General features: G+C 32.6%; 1 protein-coding gene across 20 annotated transcripts; it reads right to left on the bottom strand.

The window, feature by feature from the left end:
- Nucleotides 1-5541: 5541 nt before the first annotated feature.
- On the bottom strand, nucleotides 5542-11345 carry LOC107630755 (putative mediator of RNA polymerase II transcription subunit 26c). Of its 20 annotated transcripts, none has more exons than XM_088508557.1 (17): nucleotides 11030-11345; nucleotides 10852-10913; nucleotides 10672-10719; nucleotides 10563-10585; nucleotides 10410-10492; nucleotides 10248-10315; nucleotides 10092-10141; nucleotides 9941-9978; nucleotides 9710-9840; nucleotides 9174-9498; nucleotides 8916-9038; nucleotides 8577-8634; nucleotides 7823-8067; nucleotides 7480-7634; nucleotides 6357-6869; nucleotides 6134-6250; nucleotides 5542-5753 (listed from the first exon to the last, which is right to left on the bottom strand). In XM_088508557.1, the coding sequence occupies exons 4-9, from the start codon at nucleotides 10581-10583 to the stop codon at nucleotides 9822-9824; spliced, it is 279 nt and encodes a 92-aa protein (XP_088364683.1). In that variant the 5' UTR covers nucleotides 10584-10585; nucleotides 10672-10719; nucleotides 10852-10913; nucleotides 11030-11345; the 3' UTR covers nucleotides 5542-5753; nucleotides 6134-6250; nucleotides 6357-6869; nucleotides 7480-7634; nucleotides 7823-8067; nucleotides 8577-8634; nucleotides 8916-9038; nucleotides 9174-9498; nucleotides 9710-9821. The 20 variants fall into 20 exon arrangements, with proteins under 20 accessions (XP_088364683.1, XP_088364684.1, XP_088364680.1 ...); XM_088508558.1 differs by having other exon boundaries at nucleotides 6134-6234; XM_088508554.1 differs by having other exon boundaries at nucleotides 7480-8067.
- Between the last annotated feature and the right edge of the window lie 3310 nt (nucleotides 11346-14655).

Raw genomic sequence — 14655 nt, 5'->3', positions numbered from 1 at the left:
AAAAATTTGTTAGTACATGTCTGTCCGTATTTATTAATAGTAGTATATGTCTATTGATTTTTTTTTGGTGACAGTATATGTCTATTGATTGATATTAATAATTGTTACTTTTAATTTAAAAAGTTTTCGTGTATAAAATTTTATTATCTAATATATAAAATTATTTCAATTTATAGAGATCAAATAATTTTCTTATTTTTATAATTCATATTAACATTTATTAAAAAAAAAGTTATATGCTAAAATCTATTTTATTAATTTTTTAAATAATTAGACACCATTATTTTAAAATTAAATTGAAAAAATCATATAAAAATTATATAAATTATATTCCTTCAGGATAAAATAAAAGCTAAAGCAACAAGGGGGAGGAAACTCTATAAAAGCAACAGGAATCACAAGTAAATCTACTAATCATCTGCAGCTTCTTACTAAATCTTTGAACTTGTGTTACTGAAAGGATGGAAGATTTTGGGGTGAGAACAAACCACACGTTTTCAGTAGAGAATGAAAATACCGTAAAAATAATAAAATAAAATGCAAATAATTAACTTTACTCAATAAAATTATATTTTTATCAAACCTTTTGAAGATACTCTTGGTTTTACTTTAACTAACTAATTACCTCTTTTTAAAAATCTTTAAACTCAAAACAAATTTTAAATATAAAACTAGTCACATTACCCATCTCCCAGCCACATAATTAATTCTTAGTCAAAACATCAATTCGTAATCACTTTAATATATTCACAAAGTAGTAGTATAAGCAAGAGATTCAATTCAATATACAAGCAAGCCAAAACAAGACAAACAACACAATCACAAAGAAATAAGACAAGCAAGCGCAATCAAAAGCAAATGTGCAAACAACATGATGCATGTCTATCTCTAACGCAGGTTACGAGCTTATGTGTCGGTTGCCTACCCGCTCCCGTCATTATCCGGGCACGAGTCCCAGATATGGCTTTCCAGATGCATACAGTGTGCTTATATAAATCTTACGGTTAGGCCGCATACAGTGTGACTTTCAATGTGCTTACATCTAGAAAACAGTTCTCAGTGTGTGAGCGTCCCCACTATACATTTGGCACTAAGATCCAAACAAAGTTGCATCTGCTCTCCTGTGACAGACAATCTCTTAAAGCTTTCTCTTTATCCTTGTTCTCTGCTCTTCTGTGGCAGAGACCCTTTTAGTTTATATATTCTTTTAATATTTGTTCTCTGTTCTCCTATGACAGAAATTCCTTTTTTTAATCTTTAAGTAACTGTTCCTGCTCTTTTGTACAACGTGGGTAACTGTCAACAATTAACTCCACATGTTCTTTTTCTTCGATTATCTTTATCGATTAAATTCTACATGTTCTCCTCGACGAATCCTTTTCAATAAGGATTACATTCTTTGAAAAAATATTTATCGTACTTCAATTTCCATGTCTTCGAAATTATATTTTTCAACCAACAATATCCCTAATATCTCAAATCAAGTAAAGTTTTTGCTGTACATATAAAATTTTGTACCTTCCAAAATCTATCTATATACTTATATATCTTTTGAAACTGTTTTAACTCTTAAATTAATAAGTAGTTTTATTGTTTTATAATATAAGTCTATCTTTTAAGTATTTTAAAATAATATTTGAATGAGATTTATCTATATTTTATATCGATAGATAATATTAAATTAAATTTAAATAAAATAAAAAAATCGAAGTCAGACTATCTGATAAATCAAAATTTAATTTTAAAAATAAAATAAAAATTGTTAAATATACTTTATCCTATTAAAAATTTTAGGACATTACTATATATAAATGCCAAAATTAAAAGAATCTACGGTTAATTTGTTGGTAAAAAAAATATACTAATTAAGAAGTTAAGTGAAAGAAAAAAAAGTAAAGCTTTGAATTGGTTAGAAAGAACAAAAATGCAATGCAATCTAACATGCATGAACAGAAGTACTATAGTGAGGCGAAGATGATTAGAACAAGTCTTATAATGAGGCGAAGTTAATGACAGTATATTTAAAAGAATCGAATCAGCGTGAATTCAAAGAAAGAGAACGGTGGTTGAAGTAAAAGATGGGTCGATCCCTTCTCTGCTCTTCCGAGTAAACTTGAGACTCTAGCTATATCAAAGATCACTTATGGCAATGCCGGTTACCACTTTTACAGATGAAAGCACCTTGTAGTGTACAATTCTATGAAAAAATTCAACCGTAATCATGACAAGTCTATCAAAAACAAAATACACAATTAGTTTCTGATAAAAAAAAAAGAGTAAAGTATCGTTTTTGTCCCCAACGTTTGGGATAAATCCTATTTGTGTTCCTAACGTGTAAATCGTCCTATTTGTATCCCTAACGTTTGTAAAAGTGATTTAATGTTATCCTGCCGTCAATTACACATCATGAACGCTTTAGTTTGAGTTTTAAAATTTTCTTTTTGAAGTTAGAATACAAATGTCTGGGATAGAATCGATGATCTACTCCGAAAAATAGCTCATTAAATGTTGAAACTAATTCCTACAACATTTACATAATTCACTTTTCTAGGGACATAATTGAATCTAAAGACAAATAGTGGGTATAATATTAAAATCGAACAGATCCAAGTGAGACCTAATTGAGAATGAATACATTCAAGTGAGAATAATTGAAAAATATAATCTGATTTGTTAGTATAATTGATAGTAGGATAATATTGAATCAATTTTATAAACGTTAAGGATACAAATAGGACGATTTAAACGTTAGGAACACAAATAGGACTTATCCCAAACGTTGAAGATAAAAACGATACTTTACTCAAAAAATTAAAGAAGCAACATAGAAGTAACTCCAAAAACACTACCTTAACAACAATGATAAATCATCTCCTTCTAAATTTGTGAACATTTCTAGTTTTTTGAAACGGTCCCGCTACGTTACCAATAGCATATCTGCCAATTTCTGCCAACTCTTATTTATAATTGTGTTTTATGGAAGTATTTTCGTGGATGTATCTAATAAAAATGTCTTTTTTATGGCTATGTTTAATAGAAGTGTCTTTATAGATATATTTTCTAGATGTATCTCTTTATATATGTATTTAAAATATAATAATTAATTATTGTTGGCAATAAGTTGGCAGATAACATGTTGATATCCTATACTTTTCCTTTTTGAAATTGTTCTTCTATTATTTCTGTGTGTAGCAGAACAACAACATAAATAAGTTTAGAGACAATCTTCATCACTTTCATCTTATGTATTTCATCTCTCAATAACCATGTAAACACTCATGCCTAATATATATTTCCGTCTTGTCACATATTCAACATGAAGGTTTACCCTTCACTAATGTGTACTTTGATTATGGATAAATTATTTTATTATGATAATATAGACAAGTTTAATTGTTCGTCTAATGCAAGATTGATGAAGTTCTTGAAAAAATATTTGAATTCACATGTATAAATACATACAAATATATAATAATTTTGGTGATTTAATTTTAGTGTATATATAATATTTATACAAATATAAAAAATTAATCATCATACATTTATGTATATTTGTATGCATTGCACATATAATATAGTCTCTAAAATAATATTTTTACAACATAATAATTAATTTATGTTTTTGTAATTGAGTAATCAACTTTGCCATAATAAAATATTCAAAAAATTTTATGAACGTAAAATTTATTCACCAATGAATTTTTGTGTTTTATTTGTATCTTGACTATAAATGTGAATTTAGTTTAATTATATTATTTATAAAATTTAATTACAATGTGAACAAATTTGAATATATTGATTATGCAATTTGTTTATAAATATAAATATGAGGCCATTTTATATTTCGATACAAGTGATAGATGTTCATATAGTATGGTCAGAAAATTTTTATATTATGTATAAAATTATTTACGCATAAAGAAAAAAAATAAAAACTAAGCAAGTCAGAATATCTATAAGTCTTAATTCTTATGGAAAATCAACACAGAATTTGGATAATTTTGTCAATAATATTATTATATTTTGTAGATAGTTTTTTTAAAATATTGAATTTTTATTTTGCACTACAATATTTTTGGTCTATTACAACATATGTTTAAGAGCCAAAATTTAGTTGCAGTCAACTTCATGTGAAGTTGATAATTGAGAGCCGTTAAATGACAATTTAGTCAGATCAGTAAAATTATTTAATGGTTCTCAATTATCAACTTTATATGAAGTTGAATACACGTCTGCACCTGGGCTTTTACCTATATATAAACAACGTTTTATACTAGTGACAAAAAATAGAGCTATAACAAAGTATTTTTTATCAACAGGCTATAAGTGATGTCTTTTAATAAATTAGAAGACACTTATCAAGTGTTGTCCTATCAAATACACATAAACAATTATTATAAAGTTGATATATTATTTTATTTAAATGTTGTCTTTAAATTTATTTTAAATTTTATTTTTTAAGTATTGTCTAAAATTTTTAATGCCTTTCTCAACAAATAAATCTTACAATTTGTACGTGCCAGTTTGGATTGACTTTTTTAGTGAAAGAAGTCCTTTTTTTAATAAAATATTTTTATTCAATTTAAAACTTGTTTGGATACGTCTTTTAAGAAAAGTACTTTTATTTAAAAAAAAATAAATTATTTGCTTTTTCTAAAAGTTAGCAATATCTTACTTAAAAAAAGTAAAAGACGTTTTTAATACTTAAAAACTCTTTTTAAAACGTCGATTTAAATGTGAAATAATTTTTGTCTATTAAATATTTTTTAAAAGATAAAAAAATAAATATTTTTTTCAAAAATCAATTTAAACGGACCTCTATTTTAAGTTTTTAACTTTGATTTCCAATTTTTACCAATTTTAAAATAAAATAAATCCAACTTAATTAATTTTTTTTAATGAGCAACCAAGAAAAGGGAAAAAAGGCGAAGCAAAAGAGCAGAAAAGAAAAGAAAGAAGTAAAAAAAAATTAGGTTTCCAATAGCAAGAGAGGACAAACTACTTCTGGTGGCTGGTACCAAAGGTGAACCTCATCAGCACCGTTACCTGCGGATCCCATCTTTGCCAACCGATCTGTCACGACCACAACTAAAAAATGAATTAATACAGACAGATTTACAGACAGATTTAGTCTTTATTACAGACGGATTTTTGATTACCGACGGATTTTGTCCCTCTGTAAAAGCCTCGTCGGAAATTATTTACCGACGAATTTTTTTCCATCGGAAAATTACTGACAGATTTTTACCAGTTACCGACGAATTTTTCCTCTGTAAATTCTCCATCCATTTCCCGAAGGCGACGAACTTTCCGACAGATTTTCCGTCTGTAATTACAGACGGATTTTCTGACAGATTTTTCGTCTGTAATTTGAACCTTGGAAAATCATCTGACATTCTGATTACAGACAGAAAATCTGTCTGTAAATCCGTCAGTAAGGTTTTTTTATTTTTCCAATTACAAAATAAACTTGTTTTCATACAAAATAAATATAAATTTAATACAAATTTTTATCTAATTTGTATTCGAATATTTATAATATTTCAAAAAATAAACAAATTCATCGTATTTATCAAGCAATTCAATATAATTCAAAACATAGACAAAATGTATTGATAACATTGTATTATATGAGAAAAATTACATTATGCAAATCTCTACAAGCCAATCAACCAGTATCCCACACATGCTTTGAGTAATGTCGTGTTGCTTTATATCTCTTAATGCAATTAGAAAAGGGATACACTTCTTGGCTGCAAAAATTTTAAAGTACTGCATGTCAGTAAAAGTACACAGCAGAGAAAAATACATGAAAAAATGTCAATAATAAAAGTTATTCACTTTGTTATGGCACAAAAAACTCATTACTCAACATCTTTAATGAAAATTATGTCAATTGAAAGCATAAGAACTAACCATGATCTGTACAATATGAAAATATTTCAATATATAATTTATTAACTCTTAAAAATAAAAGACCAAACAAACAAGTTTTATGGAAAGAAAAGGCCAATGAGCACAATTTCAATCCAAGGTTAAGAGTCTATATAGAAAGAGACATTGTCAAAATCCATATGCATGCAAATATCCAAACATGCATAGATGCATAGATGTATGCCCTGTAATTAGTTACCTGAAGATGATAGCCAGCAAAAAAGTAATTGTCGGAGTCAAGTTTCTCATAGCTGATCCAAGAGTGTGAGAGTTGTAGCTTATGCCAGTGAAAACACAATTCTGCATCATAGCTATGCTGTAATGTATATCTCAGCAACAAAAGGTATCATCACTGAATGAGAAACCAAAGATATAAGAACAATTCCCGAAAATATTATATTTTAGCTACTTTTGGGGCATACCCAACAAGGGCAAGGAGGAAGAATTTGCAAAGAACCGAGAAAGGAAGAGGTGGTATTGTAGTTCTTCAAAACAAAGGAAAGGAAGAGAATTAGGTAGAGATGGAATACAGTCCAATCACAAAGTTGGAGATCTGATAAGGGAAGAAGACAAAAAAAATCAATCATAATATTAATAAAGAAAGCAGATGGCAGAAGCAAACAGGAAGCATTCTCCCAGTAAATGTTATGGTAGCAGTTCTATTTTTGCTTGATGCATAATATTTTCACATCTAAACCAAACCAGTAACTTAGTTTTGATTATTGAAATCATAGCAGGAGTGCTACACAAGTCAAAAGTCAAAACTCAAAAATCAGGGTTAGCATCTATCTTGCTGAAAAAATCATCAGGGACTGGATTCAAGGAACATATCATTCTGTCTACAACAACATCCGTCTCCACATTGAAATACTGTGAGTAAGATGAGACACTAAAAACTCCCAGCCAGTTAGTTGTTGGCTGCTGCTCAAATGATTCTGCACCGATCAACAAATTAAAGATCAGTGAACGGCATTTTTTTGGACAGGAATGAATGGCACTATTATGAATTAAGTTGCAATAAAAATACAGAATTGGAATCAGTTTTGTATTTGACTGCAGCATAAATCAGCAGTATGAATCTTCTCTAGGTCAACCGATATAACAGAAGATTGCTTAGAATCTAGAAACAAAGTTAATTAGTTGGGAGCCATATGCTCAAGTTCACCCCAACTTTTCAGACTCCCAATCTCATCCTTGGCCAAACACATGGAAGAGTGACAGATTTGGAAATGACAAATTCCCTCAATTCAGAAAAAGGGTAACAGATTAATCCTAGCATAAAAAACTGAATGATGAAGGACAAATTTGTTACTTTCAAATCCTGAGGAACTAATTTGATGTCCATGTTTTTGGTTAGAGACAAGATTGAGGTTTACCTTTTCTCCTTTGATATAATCCATCCGTCGACAAAAAAATACTAAAGACATACCAAGGTATGTAGCATGTCAATTGTCAAGAATATAACACCAGAAAACAAGAGCTACAAATAGAAACATGCATCTCATATTTGGTTGTAAAGAAGTATGATAGATAAGTTTGACATACCAGCAGTTTGAGCTGTAATAGGTTGATATACTTGTCCTCTTCTTCCTCTTGCATTGCTTGGAGGGAATGTTTGCATATTTGCCAAAGGGGTTGCATCCATTATCAGGGGAACCAAGCTTCAACGCAAGGCATTACAATAGGAGTTTACACTGATGCTACACAATGAAAAAGTTTACAAATAGATCCTGATCAAGTTTCAACAAACAAAAAGAACACGATGATAAGGTATAATTTTTCTTGTTAGTAATGTCAGTTAGAATCAAATACAAAAGCCACCAAGGGCGAATTCAATCCTGCAGCTCAAATTTGTGTTTGCTAAGTTTCCGTAAAGAAATTGGCTTACAACAAACATGTAAAATAAGGAGCAAATTTGGCGGTCTTTCTCGCTCTTCTCCTCCAACTGCACTCGCCTATGGCCGAATTGGGAGTGCAGTAACCACTATCATAGATTAGTAAACTTCTATGGATTCTGAAAGTTTGGGAGAAGCGAGAACTTCCAAAGGCGACAGATCTATCCATTAAGATGGTTTTTTCTTTCTGCCAGTTTGAGAGATGCGCCTCAACAGTTGAGTTTCCCTTTTCATCCCTCTGTAAGAAAAAAATCAAAACCTTATCACAAGTAGATAAAGTAGATATAGAGATAGTAAAGTAGCAGCAGCATCAAAAGCAAAATGGAAGCAACGATGTAGAATGCATTTGTCTTCTTCTGCATATATCAAGAAACCAGTTAAATGAATTCAAACGAATTACATTAAATAGATTCATTTCCACCACATAGTTGGACAAGGCATTAAGGAGTCTTTGAAAATTCACTCTCTCATTATTATGCAATTTGTCAAGTTAAATTCTTCAGGATTTCTGAATCTTTTAAGATTTTTCAGAATGATCCTCTTAAGGTAAATTAAAGAAAGGGATAGAAATTATTTATATATTTTAATTAAATTATACGGCGACCTCTGGAGAAAGGTTTCCTGCTTCCAGTGCAGCTGTGTACATCACAGAATTGGTGCATGAAGAATTCTGACAAATTGTCAATGTAAGAAGCAGTAGCTACCAATAACGTGCAACATTTTACAGAAAAGAAACTAATATCATACCATGGAGTCGGCTTGCTGCAGGACCGTCATTAACAGGAAAACAACTATCTGCTAAGCTCTGTAGAAAACAATTAGAGACAGATATAAATTGTTTATACCATCAATTCAGCCCTTGAATACTTAATAACATAGACAATTTAACCTCTGAATAACTAAATAAGTCCATTGTGTTCAAATGATTTACTCAGTTTGATAAATTTCCCAAACCCACATAGCAACTGATGTTGCACTTGTTTAGTCCTTCAAGGGCTAAATTGTCAACTTTTCAATCTTTTGAGATAAATTGGTGGCTTGAAACAAATCTGGTCAAAACAAATGAATAGACAGACTGATGCACACCTTGCACAGATGTTTATTTCTTGCAGCGACAGCAGGATTACATTTTGATTTTTTCAACCCAAAATTGATTTCAATGTCACAGTGCAATGCGCCACATAGATCTGCTCAGCACTGGCTCTGATTCTGGATCAAGCACAATGTTCTTTCAGTTAGTGATGCTACTACATGTCTACATGTAATGTTGAGCAAAGAAAGCCATAAGTTTTTTTTGTTTCTTTCAACAGAATTTCTAGTTTTAAAATTCAGGCAGGCCAATACCCAATATCTTAATATCAAAATGATAAAAGAATACTGCAGCCTCTTCTTGAAATCATCGCTACATCTTCTGAATATCCCGTTCCAAATTCGAGAAATTAACCCATACTTCTTACTCTTCTTCTTCTTCTTCTTATTCTTTTACTCCTCTCCATCACCAACAACAGCAGTGGCACCAACACTTTCCTCTTTCTTCTTCTCACATTCTCCAACTACCTTATTCAAGAATTCCACCATTTTCAGCCTCTTTGTAGTTTTCTTGAAGCTGCTTCCTTGCCGAAGCAAGCCTCTCCGCGTCAAAATCTCTATCTCTTTGTTCTCTCTGTCTCTGGAATTAATATTCAAAGCAACAACGTGTGAGGAAGAGATTAATAATAACACCCCCATGTCTATGATGCATTTTCCCCTACGCCCCACATTTATTGCTTTTCTTCATTTTTTTTTAATTTTATTTTCATACTCCGTGATGTTAGCAACAACATTTGGAGGGTTAAGACACTTCAAAAACGGTTATAAAAACATAATAATCACAACCGTACATTTTGGAAGGCGATGGAAGGAGTAGGGACTGAAGGTGGCGGCGTTGGTTTTGGCAGAGCTTCTTTGCAGGGAATCATTTTTGGTTTTGGTTCTGCCTCTGAGGTGTTACAGTCAGACCCAGAACTTCCATCTGTGTTAGCATACAAAAGCAAAAAAGCATTATTGTTCGCCAAAATCCAAAACAACAGAGACACACACAAAAAGAAAATTTGAATAAGATGCACAAGTACTCATTGTGTGGATTTGGCGAGTATGCAAAATCAGGAATCTGCAAAAAATAAATAAAAAGGAATTTTAAAATAGAATATTAATAACACCAAACAGGGCCTTAAACTTTACCATGATATAAAAAATAAAAATAAAAAAAGGTCCAAGAAAGACCCGATGATGCCCGTTTTGGGTGGTTTTCAGCGGTGGAGAGTCACCATCAGCTGCAAATGTAAATGCAACGCCAACAATTATCATCAAACACTTGGATTTCTAATTCCTTAACTAAGAAAAATGTCCCAAAACATTTGAGTTGAGGTTTGGTTTTACCCATGAGAGAGGCTGTTCCACCCGGTTGATTCAACCTCACCCACTCAACCACAATTTCCTTCCACTTCCTGCAAATAAAACAGCTCAATCAAGTACACTGAAATTATGATAAGATTAATTCAACTTTGACAATAAAAAGAAAAGTAGTGTTTAATCAACAACCTCACAAGTAGCTTCACCAATCTGCGAACGTCATTGGAGGAATGCTTCCGCAACCGATTCACGTGCCTCCCAATGTCAGTCTCCTGCAAGGAAAAACCAAACACCATTATACAGGAAAATAAAATTAATTCAAAAAAAAAGAAGCTAAGTTACCTTCAACGCTTGGAACAACATCTCTGCCACCAGTTCAACAAGAAAACTTATGTGTTAATAACTACTAACATTTAGATGATTAATATGAGGAAAAAATAGAATTTTATACCTTCAAAATAGAAGATCCATCAAATTTAGTACTATATTCTTCACGGACCTTCCAAGTCATAATTAAGAAAACCTCAGGTCACCAAGTTCAAATAGAACAACAAGGCAACATACAATAAACAAGTTTCAAGAGCACAATGACAAAAAGAAATATAAAAAACTATAGAAAGCAATGGCCTACCATGAATTTTAGGTAAAAAAAGCTTTGATTGCAGAAAATAATTCATCAAAATCAGAGTAAACCTGCAGATTCAAACAAAGCACAAAAGCAGAGTATGATAAACCTAAAAATGGCACAGAAAAATTGAGCCCTAAGATTTATCACGAAGAATAGAATCACAAAATCAGGATATATATACCTGAAATTTGAGATGGTTACGAGAAGAACTGAGAGAGCGAGTTGAGATTAGATGGAAGAGGAGCCAGAGGGAGCAGATGCGATGAGAGCGGCGGCAGAGAGAGCTCTGCGACGATGGGAGTAGATGTGACGAGAGCGGCGACGGTGGGATCTCGTGCGACGCAAGGGATGACAGAGAGAGATTGTGCGACGCAACAGCGACGGCGGCAGCGACGGAAGAAGCAGAAGTAGTAGCCACGGAGAGAAGAAGTAGCTCGTGCTATGGAGAGAAGAAGCTCGTGTTTGATTTGGAAGAAGCTCGTGTTTCATTTAGGTTTAATTGAATATTTCCGACGGAAAATTTTAAATTACAGACGGATTTTCCATCTGTAATAATTTAATAAAATGCACCGTTTTTGTCCATTTAATTACAGACAGATTTTTTGTCCGTAACCATTTTTCACGAAAAAAAATTAATTTTTCCGACAGAATTATCAACGGATTTTCTTTTTCGTCTGTAATTTATGCTAATTTTTTTTTTTTCGACAAAAAATCCCTCTAAAATTCCGTCTGTATTTCCGTGGGATGAAATCCGTCTGTAATAACTATTTTTCTAGTAGTGGACATTAGCTTCTCTTGGGATAAGCTCAAAACAAACATCCCAATCTCTTCTCAGCTTCAATTCAAAGATCAACTGTATCACTTCTTTATCAAGATGTCAGAGCGGAACCTGCCAACCACTCACCAGCTCAAAAGCTACTGCGCAATCTGTCTCACAAACAATAAGCTTATGACCCGCCTCCCAAGCCCAAGCCAATAATCCTTTCCATATACTCCACAACTCCATCCTGATGATACTAGATCCAAAGGAATTTGCTGAGCATCCCATTACCCATTGACTGGAGCTATTACAAATTACCCACCTAAAACCTGCACAATCATCTCCCAACTTCACACTCCCATCACAATTTAACTTCCAAACACCAGGTTCTGGCGGAGACCAAGAAAGGGGTTTTAATCCCTGGATACAACACATTCAATTCTGAGTTGTATATTCAAAATCAACCATCCGTCTGCAAGCCTTGTAAGCAATTGACCCAGAAGATCCAAAAACTCCTTGAAAATGACCAATATTTCTGTCTTGCCAAATCAACCATATTATAGCTGCAAATTTGGAACAACCTTTATTGAGGAGGCCACGCTTGAACCAATCATGCACTTCGTGAGAACCAAAGAAACTCAAATCAGAAAAATCTAGAGAAACCCAAACTAATCGTACCACTTCACAATTCCTAAAACAATGAAGAATTGTCTCCAGAAGTTGATTGCAACGAGTACATAAGGATTAATAAGAGAGATGTCACCGAAAACGCAGATATTGAGTTGGCACAGCATCATGAAGGCAAAGCCACACTAGGAGCCTCAAATTTTCGGGAACCCGCGCCTTCCAAAGCCAAAGCCAATTGATATTCCTATCCCAATTCAACTTATTATGAATTAACCATAAGTATCCTTGTTTAGCAGAGTAAAGAGAGTGCTCCCAGCTCCAACCCAAATCACTACCAGATACTAAAATATGGACTAAACTAAGAATGTCTTCCCTTAAGTCCCCAGGAATAAAAGAGCAAATCCTCTCTAAATGCCAAACTCCATCTCGGTAAACATCTTCAATGATCAAAGTAGCCTCATGATGAAGAGAATTGTTGTGATGGTATAGAATTTCCTCAAATGAATGAATTCTCGTTGCAAGTATAGTTCTACACTAACAAACAATCCTCCCAATCAAAAATTTGGTTGTTACAAGTGACAAACCCTAAAAAAGAATTAACCGAAGTATTTGAACTCCGATTCATCTCACAAGGAATTACAATAAAATGAATGATTATTGGCTATGAATATGCAAGGGGGTTTAATTGATAAGGGGCAAGAAGTAAATGACAAGAAGAATAAATCAAGCAAGTAACTAAAGAAAGCAAGTAATAAAGAGAGACATTCATGGCAAGGTTTGAGATCATAGACTTTCCATCCTAGTCATTAATCATAACAATACTTAACAAGAATTTATCTTATTTCGTCATCCCCAATGTTGGAAGAAGGTGTAAGTTATCTTCCATTAGAGAAAGTCAAACAAGACTAGTTAATCTCAAGTCAAAAATCCTAATCAATTCACTAATTGAATTAGCAAGAGATTAGAGTCATTGAAAATGATATTAACTAACAACTCTAGATCACCAATCTAAATTGGGTATTCATGACTCAAGATTGCCCAATTACTCTTCCCAAGCCAAGAATACTCAAAATCTACTCTAAAGTCCAACCAAGCATTTTGTCAAACACTTGGAAGGCATAAAAGGAAAGCATAGTAAAAATACAAGAATAATAAATCTACCAACTACCAATTGCAAGAAAAGTAAATCAACAACTCAAATCATCAATAAGAGAATATTAAACATCAAATTTCATTAAATGTGAACCAAATCCAACAAGAGCATCCATGAACATAAAAGAGAGCATAAAAGGAAAATTAACACTACAAACCATGAAAATCAAAGAGTAGAAGCAAGAATTCATAAAGGAAGCAAGATGAAAACATGAGATTGAACCTAGATCTAGAAGAGATTAACCTAACCTAACCTAATTCTAGAGAGAAGAGGGAGCTTTTCTCTCTAGAAACTAACCTACATGATGCCAAAACTACAAATAATTGCTCCTCCCTTGCCCAAGCTTGAATTCAGCATGAAATAGTATCAGAAATGAGTTGGATTGGGCCCCAAAATGAGTTGCAAATCGCTAGCTACGATTTTACTTTAGTGAACCACGTGCTCCATCGGCGCGCACACGTACAGTGCGCGTGCGCGCCCCTATACGTCAAGCAACTATGGCAAATTTTATATTATTTTAAAGCCCCGGATATTAGCTTTCCAACGCAACTAAAACCGCCTCATTTGTACCTCTGTAGCTCATGTTATGGTCGATTGAGTGCGAATTGGTCAGGCTTGACAACTTTACGGTTCCTTCATTTCTTCATGAGTTCTCCCACTTTGCATGCTTTTCTCCTCACTTCTTCCATCCAATACTTGCCTTATGAACCTGAAATCACTTAACAAACATATCAAGGCATCGAATGGAATTAAAGTGAATTAAATTTAGCTAATTTAAGGCCTAAAAAGCATGTTTTCACATTTAAGCACAAATCAAGGGAGAATTGCAAAACTATGCTATTTCATTGAATAAATATGAGAAAAGGTGATAAAATCCCCCAAATTAAGCATAAGATAAACCACAAAATTGGAGTTTATCAAATCTTCCCACACTTAAACTAAGCATGTCCTCATGCTAAGAATAAAGAAGGACAAGAAAAGGGGTATGAACATTTATTCAATGTAAAGAAACTATATGCACCTATCTATATGAATGTAACTAAATACAAAATGATTCTACCTACTTGGTTAAAACTCAATCAATCTCCAAAAATATATATAAGCAAGTAGGGCAAAGGTCATATGACAACTCACAAACTCTACCAATTCAAATATCAAAATGAAGTTCAAATAGACTTGCAAGAAGAACGCTCATGAAAGCCGGGAACAAGGAATTGAGTATCGAACCCTCACCGGAAGTGTATCCACTCTAGTCGCTCAAGTGTAT

Source organism: Arachis ipaensis, chromosome B3 (assembly GCF_059453495.1).
Source record: "Arachis ipaensis isolate K30076 ecotype BB chromosome B3, ASM5945349v1, whole genome shotgun sequence".
Classification (NCBI taxonomy): domain Eukaryota; kingdom Viridiplantae; phylum Streptophyta; class Magnoliopsida; order Fabales; family Fabaceae; genus Arachis; species Arachis ipaensis.
The sequence above is the reverse complement of the archived record's forward strand: the minus strand, read 5'-3'. Positions and strand labels throughout refer to the sequence as shown.

What these genes read in the sequence shown, in the direction of transcription:
- LOC107630755 (XM_088508539.1), bottom strand. Translation starts at nt 10,731, where the DNA reads ATGACTTGGAAGGTCCGTGAAGAATATAGTACTAAATTTGATGGATCT. An exon ending in ATGGATCTTCTATTTTGAAG is followed by an intron (nt 10,493 to 10,671) that starts GTATAAAATTCT and finishes TTTTCCTTGCAG; the next exon opens with GAGACTGACATTGGGAGGCA. An exon ending in TTGGTGAAGCTACTTGTGAG is followed by an intron (nt 10,316 to 10,409) that starts GTTGTTGATTAA and finishes TTTTATTTGCAG; the next exon opens with GAAGTGGAAGGAAATTGTGG.